General features: G+C 44.3%; 1 protein-coding gene across 1 annotated transcript in view; it reads left to right on the plus strand.

Moving 5' to 3' along the window:
• Positions 1-12,700, plus strand: part of ROR2 (receptor tyrosine kinase like orphan receptor 2) — a 240,929-nt gene that overhangs the window by 183,805 nt on the left and 44,424 nt on the right. Inside the window, exon 2 of the mRNA XM_052645174.1 lies at positions 2,471-2,548. Within this exon, the coding sequence (XP_052501134.1) occupies positions 2,471-2,548 (78 nt within the window). The remainder of the gene's footprint in view (positions 1-2,470; positions 2,549-12,700) is intronic.

The following is a 12,700-nucleotide window of genomic DNA, read 5'->3' on the forward strand; positions in this document are numbered from 1 at the left end:
AGGCACTGATCAGTGCAACATATTCAGGGAGAATCTCAGCATTTCTAATGTCAAAAGGGACTTTGCATGTCTCTGTGTGTGTGTGTGTGGGTGGGGGGGGGGGGGTGACATCTGCTCATGAGTCAACAGAAGAGTTTGTATCACCTCCAGCTCTTCTCCCAAGAAGAGTGTGCGTGTCCACACCCCTAGCTCAGATGAACATGGAAATACTTATGCTTCCAAATTGAAAGCTGCCTTGGAAGAGCTGGGGCTCTTTTGCACAGTGGAATTGGGCTAATGTGCTTATTTTTCTACAGAGTATGTATTTATTTGACTGTTTCACACCATTTGTCAATTTCTAAGCAGTTAATAATTTTTATTCCTCTTTCAGATGTGTGTATATAGTACAAGTGTGTTTGATTTCCTGTGGTCTCTCTACATTTAAACAGTACTGAGTGATGGTATGTGTAACATGCCAATTTAAAATTTCAAACCCAAACTGAACCACATTGATTGGCCTGTACAGCTTATGCTTGTCTCTGTCCTGTAGCAGCCCCGAATTCTGTCTAGGTTTTAGTCTTCACTACAGATGCAGCAGCTGATATCCTCCAGCTGTTTACAGTCCCATGAGAATTAAAATGTATGCAGCTATTGATTCAGGGGATGATATGATTGCCATAGGAGAGGTGTATGGTTCAGGGGATAGTTTTAGAGAATAAAGTTGTTAGTTCTGAAAGGTTGATCAAGGATGTTTTATGAAAGATGGTGTGAATGTGTGACTTCTGACCCGTGGGTTAATTTGGACTAGCAGTGATAGAAAGAAGGAATCATCCATAATTGAATGTGAAAAGCCATGGGCCCATTTCAGAAATAATCTCCTCTCTTGGTTGCTTGGAATTGGGCCTGAATTCTAAGGGCGTTGCAAGCTGATGTTGTCACCTTGCATGTCCTGGGATTTAGGAACAAGTGGGCAGAGAAGATCAACTTAGACACATGGGTACCTGTGAGTGTAAACCGGCCAGTGTTTGTTGAGCTAAATAATTTAAAGCATCTTGTGTACCTGAATTCTGTCTGAAAATCACTTGTACTCCACTTTTTGGTCTCCAGTTTTTTGAGTAAGGCCTCATCTTAAGGGTTGAAGGTGGTTCCTGAAGTGTCTGGGTACTTTGTTAATTCTCACCTCTCATTTAAGGGAGACAAGTTGGGTGACCCAATATTGAATTATAAACTGCCTTTTTTATAATAATTGTTTTTAATTTCTGTGGTAAATACACAAACTTTATCATCTTAACCATTATTAAATGCACAATTCAGTGGCATCAAGTACATTCACCTTGTTGTACAACCATCACCAATATCCATCTTTAGCACTTTCTCATCTTACCAAAATGAAACTCCGTCCATATCACTTAACTGCCCATTCTGCCTCCTCCAGAAACCTGTCACCCACACTTCTACGTTCTGTCCATGAATCTGACCACTCTAGTAGTTCACAGTCTTTGTTTCTCTGTGTCTGTCTCACTCAGAATAACCCGCCCGTGTTGCAGTGTGTATCGGGGTTTCCTTCTTCTAAGCCGCGTCCTTTGCCATCACGTGTGTGTCCCGCTCTTTGCTACCCAGATTCATCCAGATGTGTTGTCAGAGTCACCCTGACAACACATGGCTTTGCCATTTCTACCCTCACCCCCCACCTCCAACCAATGGGACCCCAGTCAAAGCCAAGGTATGGGGTGAAAGTCTTCAAAGAAAACTGCACTGGGATATGGAGAAAGGACTATATGAGGCCCCACACGGTTTCTAGATCATCAGTCACACCTACCCATCCCTCCTGGCATTTCAGGACAGAGGACATGACTTTGTGCCATCCTCTCACTTGAGCAGACCAGCCCCGCTCTTGCCCTTGGTGTTTATGACTCTGGGGGTGACTGCTTCTGCTGATACAGTCTCTGAGGGAGTGAGGTTACTATTGCCATAAAGATGAGAAACTTCTGTCTTTATGCTTATTGGGTAATCAGTTCTTGGCTGTTGGTTGCTAATGAGTCTGGGGGCTAGGGTGGGCAAGGGGGAACGAGCTGCTGAAGAAACTCTCCAATTCTGAATTTACTCAGAATTATAACGGGCCTATATCTGAAGGACCACCTGCTGACTCTGGCTCCAGAAGTGTTTAATTTTGCCAGCTGGTGTTTTAATCTCTCTCTCTTTCCCAAAATGAAACTTGGGCCACATGTTTGCTTCCTCCATACCTGCTGTAAAGCATTTGCATTTTGCCTGGGATTGCAAAATGATTGCAAAATTGCAGGAATCACTTTTGCTTTTGGATCAAATCTGATGCTACAAAAGCCCTGTGAATGTTACCGAAACACCTTATTCCTCTAGGTGTTCTATAAACACTGAGCAGTTTTGCTAAAACACTATTGTCTTTGCATGAAAAATGGAATAAAGGCCCTGAAGGGAAATCTCATTAATGTGTGTGCTGTGCTCTTTTGCCCAGGGCAAGTGGAAGTTCCTGACTCAAATGACCCTTTGGGACAACTGGATGGACATGACAGCCCTGTTCCAACTCTGAAAGGTAAACTGTGAAGTGTTCTTTGAATGCAAGCATTTGAATGTGTTTTCAGAGTACCATGCAGAGTGACTCACTGTGCCGCTCTACTCAAGCCTTGGCTGCTGAAATGGATGGTCAGGATCTCCCGTGACCCAGTGCTGGCCCATGGGTGGGTGTAAAGCTGAATTCCACCTCTGTACCCCAACACTGAATCATATCTCAGAGACAGGATTTGGGGTGAAGTAGATAAGAATAACTTTATCGCTTTGCCAGGCAAAGGGGGCCACAGCAGGCTAATGTCCTCCAGACTACATGTCCCAACCTGGAGTGTGAAGTGAGAAGTTCTATAGGAATTTCTGGTTCAAAGAACTTCATGGTTCAAAGAGGGAGTGATCAGCTTGTGGACATTCTTCTGACTGATTGGTGGTCAGGTAAGTAGGAGTCAGCACCATCAGTCTGGTTCCAGTTGATCCAAGATCTATATGATTGCAAGCAGCAAGATCTATATGATTGTGAGCAGCATTCTGTCAACTTCTACCTGGTAGGGATTTCAGTATCTGCATAACAGCTCAAAGATATTATTATGTGTACCACTTGAGGAGGAATAATGACCCTACTCCAAAGTTGCACTATTCTTTTTTGACAGCTCCTCCTTTGTCTCTGCATCTCCTCCCTTCCCTGATTAGCAACTGGTTGAACCTTCGCATTAGAACTCAGGCAAGGTTATGAAGGCTGCTGTTGATGTTTAGTCACTAAGTCATGTCCATCTGTTTTGTGACCCTGTGGACTGTAGCCACCATGCTCCTCTGTCCGTGGGATTTCCCAGGCAAGAATACTAGATTGGGTTGCCGTTTCCTTCTCCAGGGGATCTTCCCAACCCAGGGATTGAACCTGTGTTTCTTGCATTGGTAGGCAGATTCTTTACCGCTGAGCCACAAGGGAAGCCCCGTCATGAAGGCTAAATGAAATCTGTTTCCTGTAATCAAGAAATGGGGGGATACAGAAAGGCTTTGGTGCCCAGGAGTCCCACAGGGTCCTGCTTGGTATCAGGTGCAGTGGCATGCCTCTTGAAGCAGTTTTCAAACCTGGGTGGAGCTTGTCAGAAGCTGGTGGGTGGGTGGGAGATGAGAGGGCAGGGGTAGACAGATGGCCACTGAAGGGAAGAAGGAAATTGAAGGGAGCTCTGTGGGCCCGAACAGAGCCTTAAGACCTGGACTCCTGGCTTGGCCATGAAGTCTTCTGCTGAACAAGGTCTTCTCGGGCTATTCTCCAGATGTAACTGTCCAGACTAGGGAGCGCCTCAGGTGGGCAAGTGGCCCTCCTCCACAGGTCACCAAAGAGCAGGTTATTTGTCTTATTGCTCCAGACTTTCCCAGAGGTCACTGCCAAGATCACTGCTCACTTGGCACACTTTGTAGGCATCTTAGATTTGAAAATCAGTAGACACCATTTCTTGTGATGCAGCCCAGTCACTTGAAGAAGTGGTGCTTTGCTTCCTTCATCCCCTGTCACTGTATTGCCTCAGTCAGCTCAAGCTGCCACAAGAGAACACCACAGGCTGGGTGGCTTAATCAGGAGACATTTACTTCTCACAGCCCTGAAGACTGGAAGTCTGAAGTCAAGGCGGTGGCCTTGCTGGGTCCTAGTGGCATGCTAGGTTTGTAGACAGTGCAGTTTTGCTGTGTCCTCACAGGGAGCGAGAGAGTGGGCTCTGGTCTCTTCTTGTCTTATAAAGACTCAAATCCCATTATAGAGATCCCACCCTCATGACCTCATCTAACCCTAATTACTTCCCAAAGGCCTCACCTTCAGATGAGGCACCACTACTACACAAGTGCTTAAGGCTTCAACATGTAAATTTGTGGGCACACAGTTCAGTGTATAATAATTAACTGTTAAAACAGCTACTTTATTTCTGTTTAGCTTCTTTTTGTAAGCATTATTTAGAGCCCAGACATCCATAAATTTCTCAGCCCTCTGCATGTTGAGGGTCCCTGTGTCCCCTCAGGAATGTGTTCACCTCCACGTGTCCAAGGCTGGGTCTCCTGGTGACTGAGCAGAAATGACTCAAGTCCACCAGTCTCAGCTGAGTAGAATAGATGTTGCTCTCTGTCCTGAAAGAACCTCCTGGGATCACACAACGAACTTCTGCATTCTGGCCTCAGAATAGTTGTTTAAATTCACAGAAATAGAGTCGTAGATGTAGAAAGCAAATGTATGGTTACCAGGAAGGAAGGGGGCGGAAGGGATACATTGGGAGAATGGGATTGATATATGCACACTACCAAGTGTAAAATAGATGACTAATAAGGACCTACTGTATAGCACAGGGAATTCCACTCAATATTCTGTAATGACCTATATGAGGAAAGAATCGAAAAAAGAATGGATACAAATAGATGTATAACTGATTCACTTTGCTGTATAGCAGAATCTAACACAACATTGTAAGTCAACTATGGTCCAGGAAAAATTGTAAAGCAAATGAACAAACAGGGTGTGTGGATCTACTTGTGTGTGGTGCCTTGTGTGTGGAGGCTCCTTGATAATGATTTTCCCCTTTTGTATCTTCTGCAGTAAATATATAGGTTAGTTTCCTCACATTGACCCCCTCGCAGTCCGACTGTGGTCACTGTGACCTTGCACAGAGTCAGGATGTTTGGAGGAGAGGGCCTCTTTTGGCTAGGTAGGGATGTATCTCCATGGCGACCAAGGTCTGGGCTCAGGAAATTTGTGTACCATGCTGGGCCTTAGGATAGATTTCTTAGGAAGAAAGGTAGTTTTTGGTGGCTAGATTCTGAAGTCATTTTTCACAAGTGTGACTGAGCCCACAGTCTAGTATTATACAGACTCAGATCCATCATGGGGTTCCCACCCTCATGGGTTACGGCTCTTGCCCAAAAAGGGACTTGCCCCACTCTTCTTTGTGCTCCCCTGGCCTCCTCCTCACACCCTCAATGATGGAAGGAACTGGCCTGGCAATGCCAGACTTATTAATCCATGCACTTTTTTTTTTTTTGTTTAAAGAGCTTCAGGGAGCATTACTGCTTGGCCACATTTGGCTTAAATCATATATAAAAAGTAATAATAGTTGAATGGACTGTATGAGCTATTTCTTTAACCCAGTTACCATTTATGATGCCCATGCATCTGTAAAACTGCAGGCAGGTGAAAATGGCTAGCGGGCAGTCTGTCGCTGAGCGAAACAGAATCTAAGAATTAGTTACAAGCGTAAAAAGCATTTGAGTTCAGATGTACTGGGCCAGGATTGAGCACTTAACATATAATTGGTGGTTGGTATTCAGAGAGGGAAATCCCAGAGCCGATACAGAAGGAAAAACAGAATACAAAATGCATTGTGATTTGCAGCTGAAATGTTTGCCTGAAATTTCTGTATGCCAGAGTACCGTCATCATTAGGACTGAAGCTGGCCTTAGGACTCTGGTAATAGTATTTAACAGGAGTTTTATATTCCTTGCTATATTAGATACACTATTTATTATTATTATACTTACAAAAGTGTTCATTTGGCCTAGAAACCATTTGCTCTTTTGTTCCAAGGCTGTATTTTAAATGCATATGTAACCAGTTTTGTAAAATCAGTACTTTGGAATGTGTGTGGGCGGTGGATCATTTCTGAGAGCCTGGGCTGGTGGTGCTCATCTTGTTCGTCTTGCGTCCTCCAAAAATAGACCCGCTTGCTTGTGTCTCCTGCCTTAGAAGGGTGCTCATCATCCTGGCTGAAACCAGAAGGGGAATTCCTGACTCTCTGCACTTGAAGCTGTGTTACAGTTAGAGGTGATCTCAAGGGCATTCTAAATCACAAGGCAGGAGTTGGTGCCTTACTCACCAGGCTGCCCGCTGCTATCTGTGACGTTATGTTGTGGTGCTGAACTGAAACTTCCTGGGACAGAGAAAACAAAGCCATCAGCAGAGTTCACCCTGTTGGCATGGAGACCATGCCTGATGGCTGTTTCCTGGGGGCCTGATCCACCTAGGATGCAGGGATTGATTAGCATATGTGTTGGGTGCATTTCTGGTTTATTCTGGGACTCTTGGTGCATGTGTGAGTGTGTGTGAGCAAGTGTGTGATGGTTTCCTGGAGTTTATGGAGAGTGAGAGTCTCCAAGGCTGATGGGTTAACTTGAAAAGAGCACTGTACTTGCAGACACAGTTAGCTTAGGTCTGTGGCTGGGAACTTGGGGCCAAGCTCAAGCTGTGAGTCTGGGCCCCTGCACCTCCCCTCTGAGTGGCCCCTGGCTGGTCATGGAAATTTGGGGCTCCCCTAGACGGTAAACAGAGAGTGTCCAATGTTGCACCACTTCCTTGGACAAATCTAATGTGAGTTTCTGGGCTTTGAGCCCTAGCCACTCTCGAGGTGAAGGCTGATCATTGAGCTCCCTTGATCCTCCTGCAGCCAGAATTTTCTGAGCCCATTGGGCTGCCCAAGATCTGAACAAACTGAACATTGTTGGGGAAAAGCCCAAACCTACAGATGAGAGATTTCAAAGCAAACAAGTCCTATGCAAGGTGGATTGGGAGGCATAGGACCTCATATACACGTATGAGAGCCCTCTCTGTGGGAGGGCAGGGACGCAGCCTGCTTCTCGGAGTGGTGAGGCCAGTGTGGGCCTCCAAGCCTTCCTCTCTTCTTCTCCTTCTTCTTCTCAGTGTCCCCCTCTCACTCTTTCAGGATAACTGCTGCAACCTGCACCTCAGCTGGGATGGAGTCATGGTAACTGGTGGCCAGTGCCTGGCTGGACTGTCCATTGTTGTCCCTACTGAAGGTGACAGACAGGCAGTCGTCCTTTCTCAACCCACTGGGTTTGAACACCAAACTGCACTGGCTTTGTCCTTGTGTGCTTGTCTAATGTCTGTCCCAGGTGTGTGCATCTGTGTGTGTGTTTCTGTCTGTATGACGCCCCCCTCACCGAGAGTTCAGCAGCTCTTGTGTACTCCCAGTTGCCTGTTGTTTTGTGCGTGCTTCTCTCTCTGAGTCTGCCCATGTCATCTGGTTTTCTGGGTCTAGGTCTGTCTTCTTGTGCCTGACCATCTCTCTGTGTGTGTGTGTGTGTGTGTGTGTGTGTGCATCTGTGTCCCTGTCCCTTTAAGAGGATGTGCTACTGTTTGTTGTTCAGCCGCTCAGTGTGTCTGACTCTTCGCGACCCCATGGACTACAGCAACCCAGTTGTGACCCTGTTTGTCCAATGGCCTCCCTCCTTCTCTCTCCTACTTTTCTTGTTCAAACCCACGATAGCAGTTTCCAAGGACTGTCATTACAAAGTACCGCAAACTGAGTTCCGTAAACAACAGAAATTTGTCCTCATGGTTGTGGAGGCCAGAAGTCCAAAGTCAAGTTTTGGCAGGGTTCGCGCCTTCGGGAGGCTCTGTGGGAGAAACCGTCCACGTCTCTCTGAGCTTCTGTTTTGCTGGCAGTCCATGCAGTTCCCAGGCTTGGGGCCACATCATTCCAGTGTCTGCCTGTTTTCATGTGATCTTTTCTGGGTCTGTATTCAAATGTCCCTCTTTAAAGAATACTAGGCATTTGATTAAGGCCCATCCCTATGTCCTCATCTCAATTTGATTATATCTGCAATGTGTCAATTTCCAAGTAAGGTCACGTTCACAGGTTCCTACTATCTCACTGGAGGGACACAGTTCACGCCACAATAGTCTCTTCTCCTCCAAAGACTCTTACATACTTTTCTCCATCTCTCAGGTCCTTTAAATTTCATTTCCCCATTTTTCTCACTGTCTCTGATTCTCATTCTTTCTAATCTCACACCCTCCTCTGACCCTGGTAAGCTCCTCCTCCCACCTTACTGCAACTGGTTCCATGTAGACCACTAGACAACTCAGTGGGAGTGGTGCCTGCCACTGCCCCTGACTGATTTATTGGCCTATAAATACTTCCTTCTGGGAAAAGCAGCTTTATATCCTCTATGCAGCTCTCAGGGTCCCCTCGTCACCTGCCCTTCTAAGCAGGTTGTTTTATTTCCCACCAGTCAAAGCCCTGTGACCTTGTGACCCTGGTACACATGGCTTTCCTTATCTCCTCCCCAGGCCAGCCAGTGTGACCTGGTAAACAGGCAGATCCTCAGACACTTTAGTCATTTAACCACATTAGTGAATATGTGGATGGTCAGTTGGGGTAAAAAAATCATTCATCACTGATCTGACTGTGAGGTCAGGAGTGGTGTCCTCTGGAAATGAGTCCTCCTGTTACCTCTGCCTTTAGTGTGTTTTCATGCTTGGATTGAGCTCACTGTGAAGAGTTTAGGGGTGAGCAGATTGCTGACCGGGGCAGCAGGGAGATGGAATTCATTAGCATCAGTTGTTGAAGTGACCCCGCTGTGAGGAAGGGGAAACCCTTTTGGATAATCAAAAGGGAAGATTTCTCCTCTCTTAATGCTGTGGAGGACTGACCAGATCCAACTTAGCTGGATTCTCAGCCACAGGTGCCTAGCTCCTCCCGGCCTGTTCAGTGGCAGCTGGAGAGGTTTGGAGCAGCTCTTGAGGAAGCCTTTGTGAACTAGAGGAGAACTTAGCAATGGCCAGGACAATGCTGTATTTCACACATAAAGGAAATGAAGCCGAGGGATGAAGTGGCTGGCCGGGAGTTAACCACCAAGAGAAAAAGTAGTATTGTGCTTAGTCTTCTGAGAACTTTCATTCTATTTTCATTTTGGCCTCCAGTGAATGAATGATGGTTGTAATGGTGGACCAAATTTATTTGGCCACCCTCCCACTTACATTACATACGAGTGCTCAATAAAATATTCATCAAAGATGTAAATGATTAGATGAATTTGCAAGAGAGTTGGAGAAACGCCCAGGAGCCAGCATGAGGAAGGAAGCAGAATTGTGACAGTCCTGGCCTGCTGAGGAAGGAACCACTGAGGTGTTCCATTCTGTTTGCAGCCTTAGAGAATGGCCCAATTTTCATGGGAAAAGGTTTAGCTGAGATAAAGTGTTAGATTCTGCAGATGTCATGCTGTTATGACATGAGCTCTCCAGTAATGAAAGGCAGAGTCTCCATGTGGCCGTGGGGCAGATGTGGATCCATCCATGGACTCTGGAGTAGAGGGGTACCAGTAAGACGAGGACACCTTAGCAAAAGCTGGTACAGGCAAAAGACAACTGCAGACACATCAAATCCTTCCATGCTTTGATACTGAAAGAGCTTACACTAGAGCAAATACGCAGAAGTAGAAAATCCTGATTTTGAGATTACATGAAATAAATATGCTAAAGTTACTGATTTCACTGGAATTGAATGGATTACATTTCCTTCAATCAAGAAAAGTAAGGGGTCGAGACAAAAATCAAGCTTGGTTTTAGGAAATGAAGGAATTTACATTTCTTATATCTTAATATGGGCTTCCTTGATGGCTCAGATGATAAAGAATCTGCTGCAATGTGGGAGACCCAGGTCCAATCCCTGGGTTGGGAAGATCCCCTGGAGAAAGGAATGGCTACCCACTCCAGTATTCTTGCCTGGAGAATTCCTTGGACAGAGGAGGAGATTTTCACTCATTAGCCCAGGAAGGCGAGGAGAGGGCTTGCCTCAAGCCTGGCTCCAGATGGGACAAACAGAAGGCTTTCCCATGAGAAATCAGACTTGGACCTGCACCTCAGGAAACTAAATTTACATTACCAGAATGTTGTGGAAGAGTCAAGAGCCCAAGAATTAACATAAAAACTTGGCACTGCCTATTTCAGGAATCCAGTCCTCAAGGGATTCCCACAGAAAAACCAGCCCCGCAGTGAAAACGAAGTACACTCAGAGAGGCTCAAGATGAATGATGAGTTAGTAAACAATGAAGCTGAAAGGATTAAAAGTAAAGGAAGAAAAAGCAGTTGTGGGTTTGAAATGGAACCAAAGAGACCTTCTAGAAATGAAAAGTGTAGCAGATAAAATGAGAAACTTGATGGATAGTAGATGGCACAGAGCTAACGATTATAAAAAGATAGCAAATGTAAAAGTAGAAGAGCAGGGAAGGCTCTTATAAGGAAGTTCATCATATATCTGGAAGGAGATTTCAAAGGAGAAATAAAGGGGGAAGGGAGAAACGGTATTTCATGAGATACTGATGGAGGATTTTACAGAATTCATGGAAGGCATCAATCTTCAGATGTTGGGTATAACACTGAGGCCTGTTGAGGCTAAAATAAAAATAAGTTCATAGCTAGTGATACTTTGGCAAAGACAAGGGAAATAGTAAAAGCAGCCAAAGAAGGGAGAGGTCGGATTATCCACAAAGGAATGGTAAGACTTGTAACAAAACCACCAAAAACAGAGGACAGTGGTGTAATTGTCAGTCTAGAATTCTGTACCCAGCTAAACTGGCATTCAAGTCTGAAAGCAACAGATAATTTTAGACCATGACCAAGAGTGTTTACAACCTTTTTTTTTTTAACACAAAAAGCACATGTGAATCAGGAAGAGCTCAGCTGAACCTGGGGAGAAAGGAATGAGAAGCAGGCAGTGTTGGCAAGGAAAGAACTTGTTAAGCAAGTTGGCAAATCTAAATACATTTTGTAGTTGAAAATCATCTGTAATAAAGACCACTAGGAGCTTACAAATGTAGTGTAACTAAACATTGGGAAGCAATAATTCAAAACTCTGGTGGTTGGGGTGGTGTTTGCAGCTCACAGCATTTCAAGGTGCTTGTATTTCGTTGTATTTGGGAAACTTTGCCAAATTAGGTATGCTTACAAAAAGTAATAAAGCTAACTACTTAAGTGTAACTTTTGAATAAGTCAAGGGAGAATAAAGGGGAAAAAAAAAAAAACGGAAGAAAACAGGAAGGAAGAATTAAAAAGCAAAATTAACGCTTTTAAAATACAATCTTTCAGTTGGCCATCTCGTAGGGTAACACATACAGACTTTTAAATCAGCATCTTAAGTTATTTGCTATTTACAGAGTTCTCGTCTAGTGCGTGCCCAGTCGCGTCAGTCGTGTCCGACTCTGCAATCCTGTGCACTGCAGCCCACTAGACTCCTTTGTCCGTGGGATTCTCCAGGCAAGAAGACTGGGGTGGGTTTGCATGCCTTCCTCCAGGGGATCTTCCCAACTCAGGGACTGAACCAGCATCTCCTGCATTGCGGGTGGATTCTTTACCCATTGAGCCACCTGGGAAGCCCTCATGTCTAGTATATAATCATAAATATCATTAAAAGTTAAAAATACAGAGTAGAACCACATTAGCCAAAAATACTCTGAGGTGACTATATTAACATCCGACAAAATGGTTTTTTAGACACAAAAGCCTTAAATAGTGATATAAGACTAGATGATGTAATAAACTTGAAGTTTATTGTACCCAGGAACTTAGGTTCCAATATACAAACTCAACCTCACAGAATTAATAATGGCTATTTGACATATATGGTATCAGTTAGCATGTATCTCATTGAAACTAAAGGTTTCCCGATGACATAGCAAGCAAAGAATCTGCCTGCAATGCAGGAAATGCAGAAGACACAAGGTGGATCCCTGGGTTAGGCATATCCCCTGGAGAAGGAAATAACAACACATTCCAGTATTCTTGCCTGGGAAATCCAATAGACAGAGAGACTGCTGGGCTTCAGTCCTTAGGGTCACAAAGAGTCAACCATGACAGACCACACACAAATGCATGGTCACGCCCTGATTGAAACTAAGTATTTTAAAAAATTTGAGCAACAAATTGACAGGTTTAATCTTTTGGGCATATATAAACCCCTGCACTGAACAATTAGAGAAAATACATTCTTGCCATTCAGTGTGGAGCATTTCAGGAGCTGACTGTACTAGGCTGTAAAGCAAATCACAGTGGTATCAAAGAATTATCATCACACTAGACTATATTTTGTGACAGCAGTGCAATTAAAGCATACCTTTAATAACTCATAGCCAAAATTTATAAATTATAAGAGAAGTAGAATCTGACCAACCATATGGAGATTAAATAAATTAACTTATTTGATTGCTAACCCTTGGGAAATTGCTGATTTAATGCATACATTAGAAAAGAAAAAGATAGAAAATTAATCAACTGCAGAAGTTAGAAATATAAAGATTTGAATAGATAATTACAGTAGGAGAGGCTCAAGGGCCAGTAAACCTTCCTAAGGACTCTTGAGCTCATGAGGAATTCTTAAGGTGCAACCTAAAACAATAGTACTATTTC

Source organism: Budorcas taxicolor, chromosome 8 (genome assembly GCF_023091745.1).
Source record: "Budorcas taxicolor isolate Tak-1 chromosome 8, Takin1.1, whole genome shotgun sequence".
NCBI classification, from domain to species: domain Eukaryota; kingdom Metazoa; phylum Chordata; class Mammalia; order Artiodactyla; family Bovidae; genus Budorcas; species Budorcas taxicolor.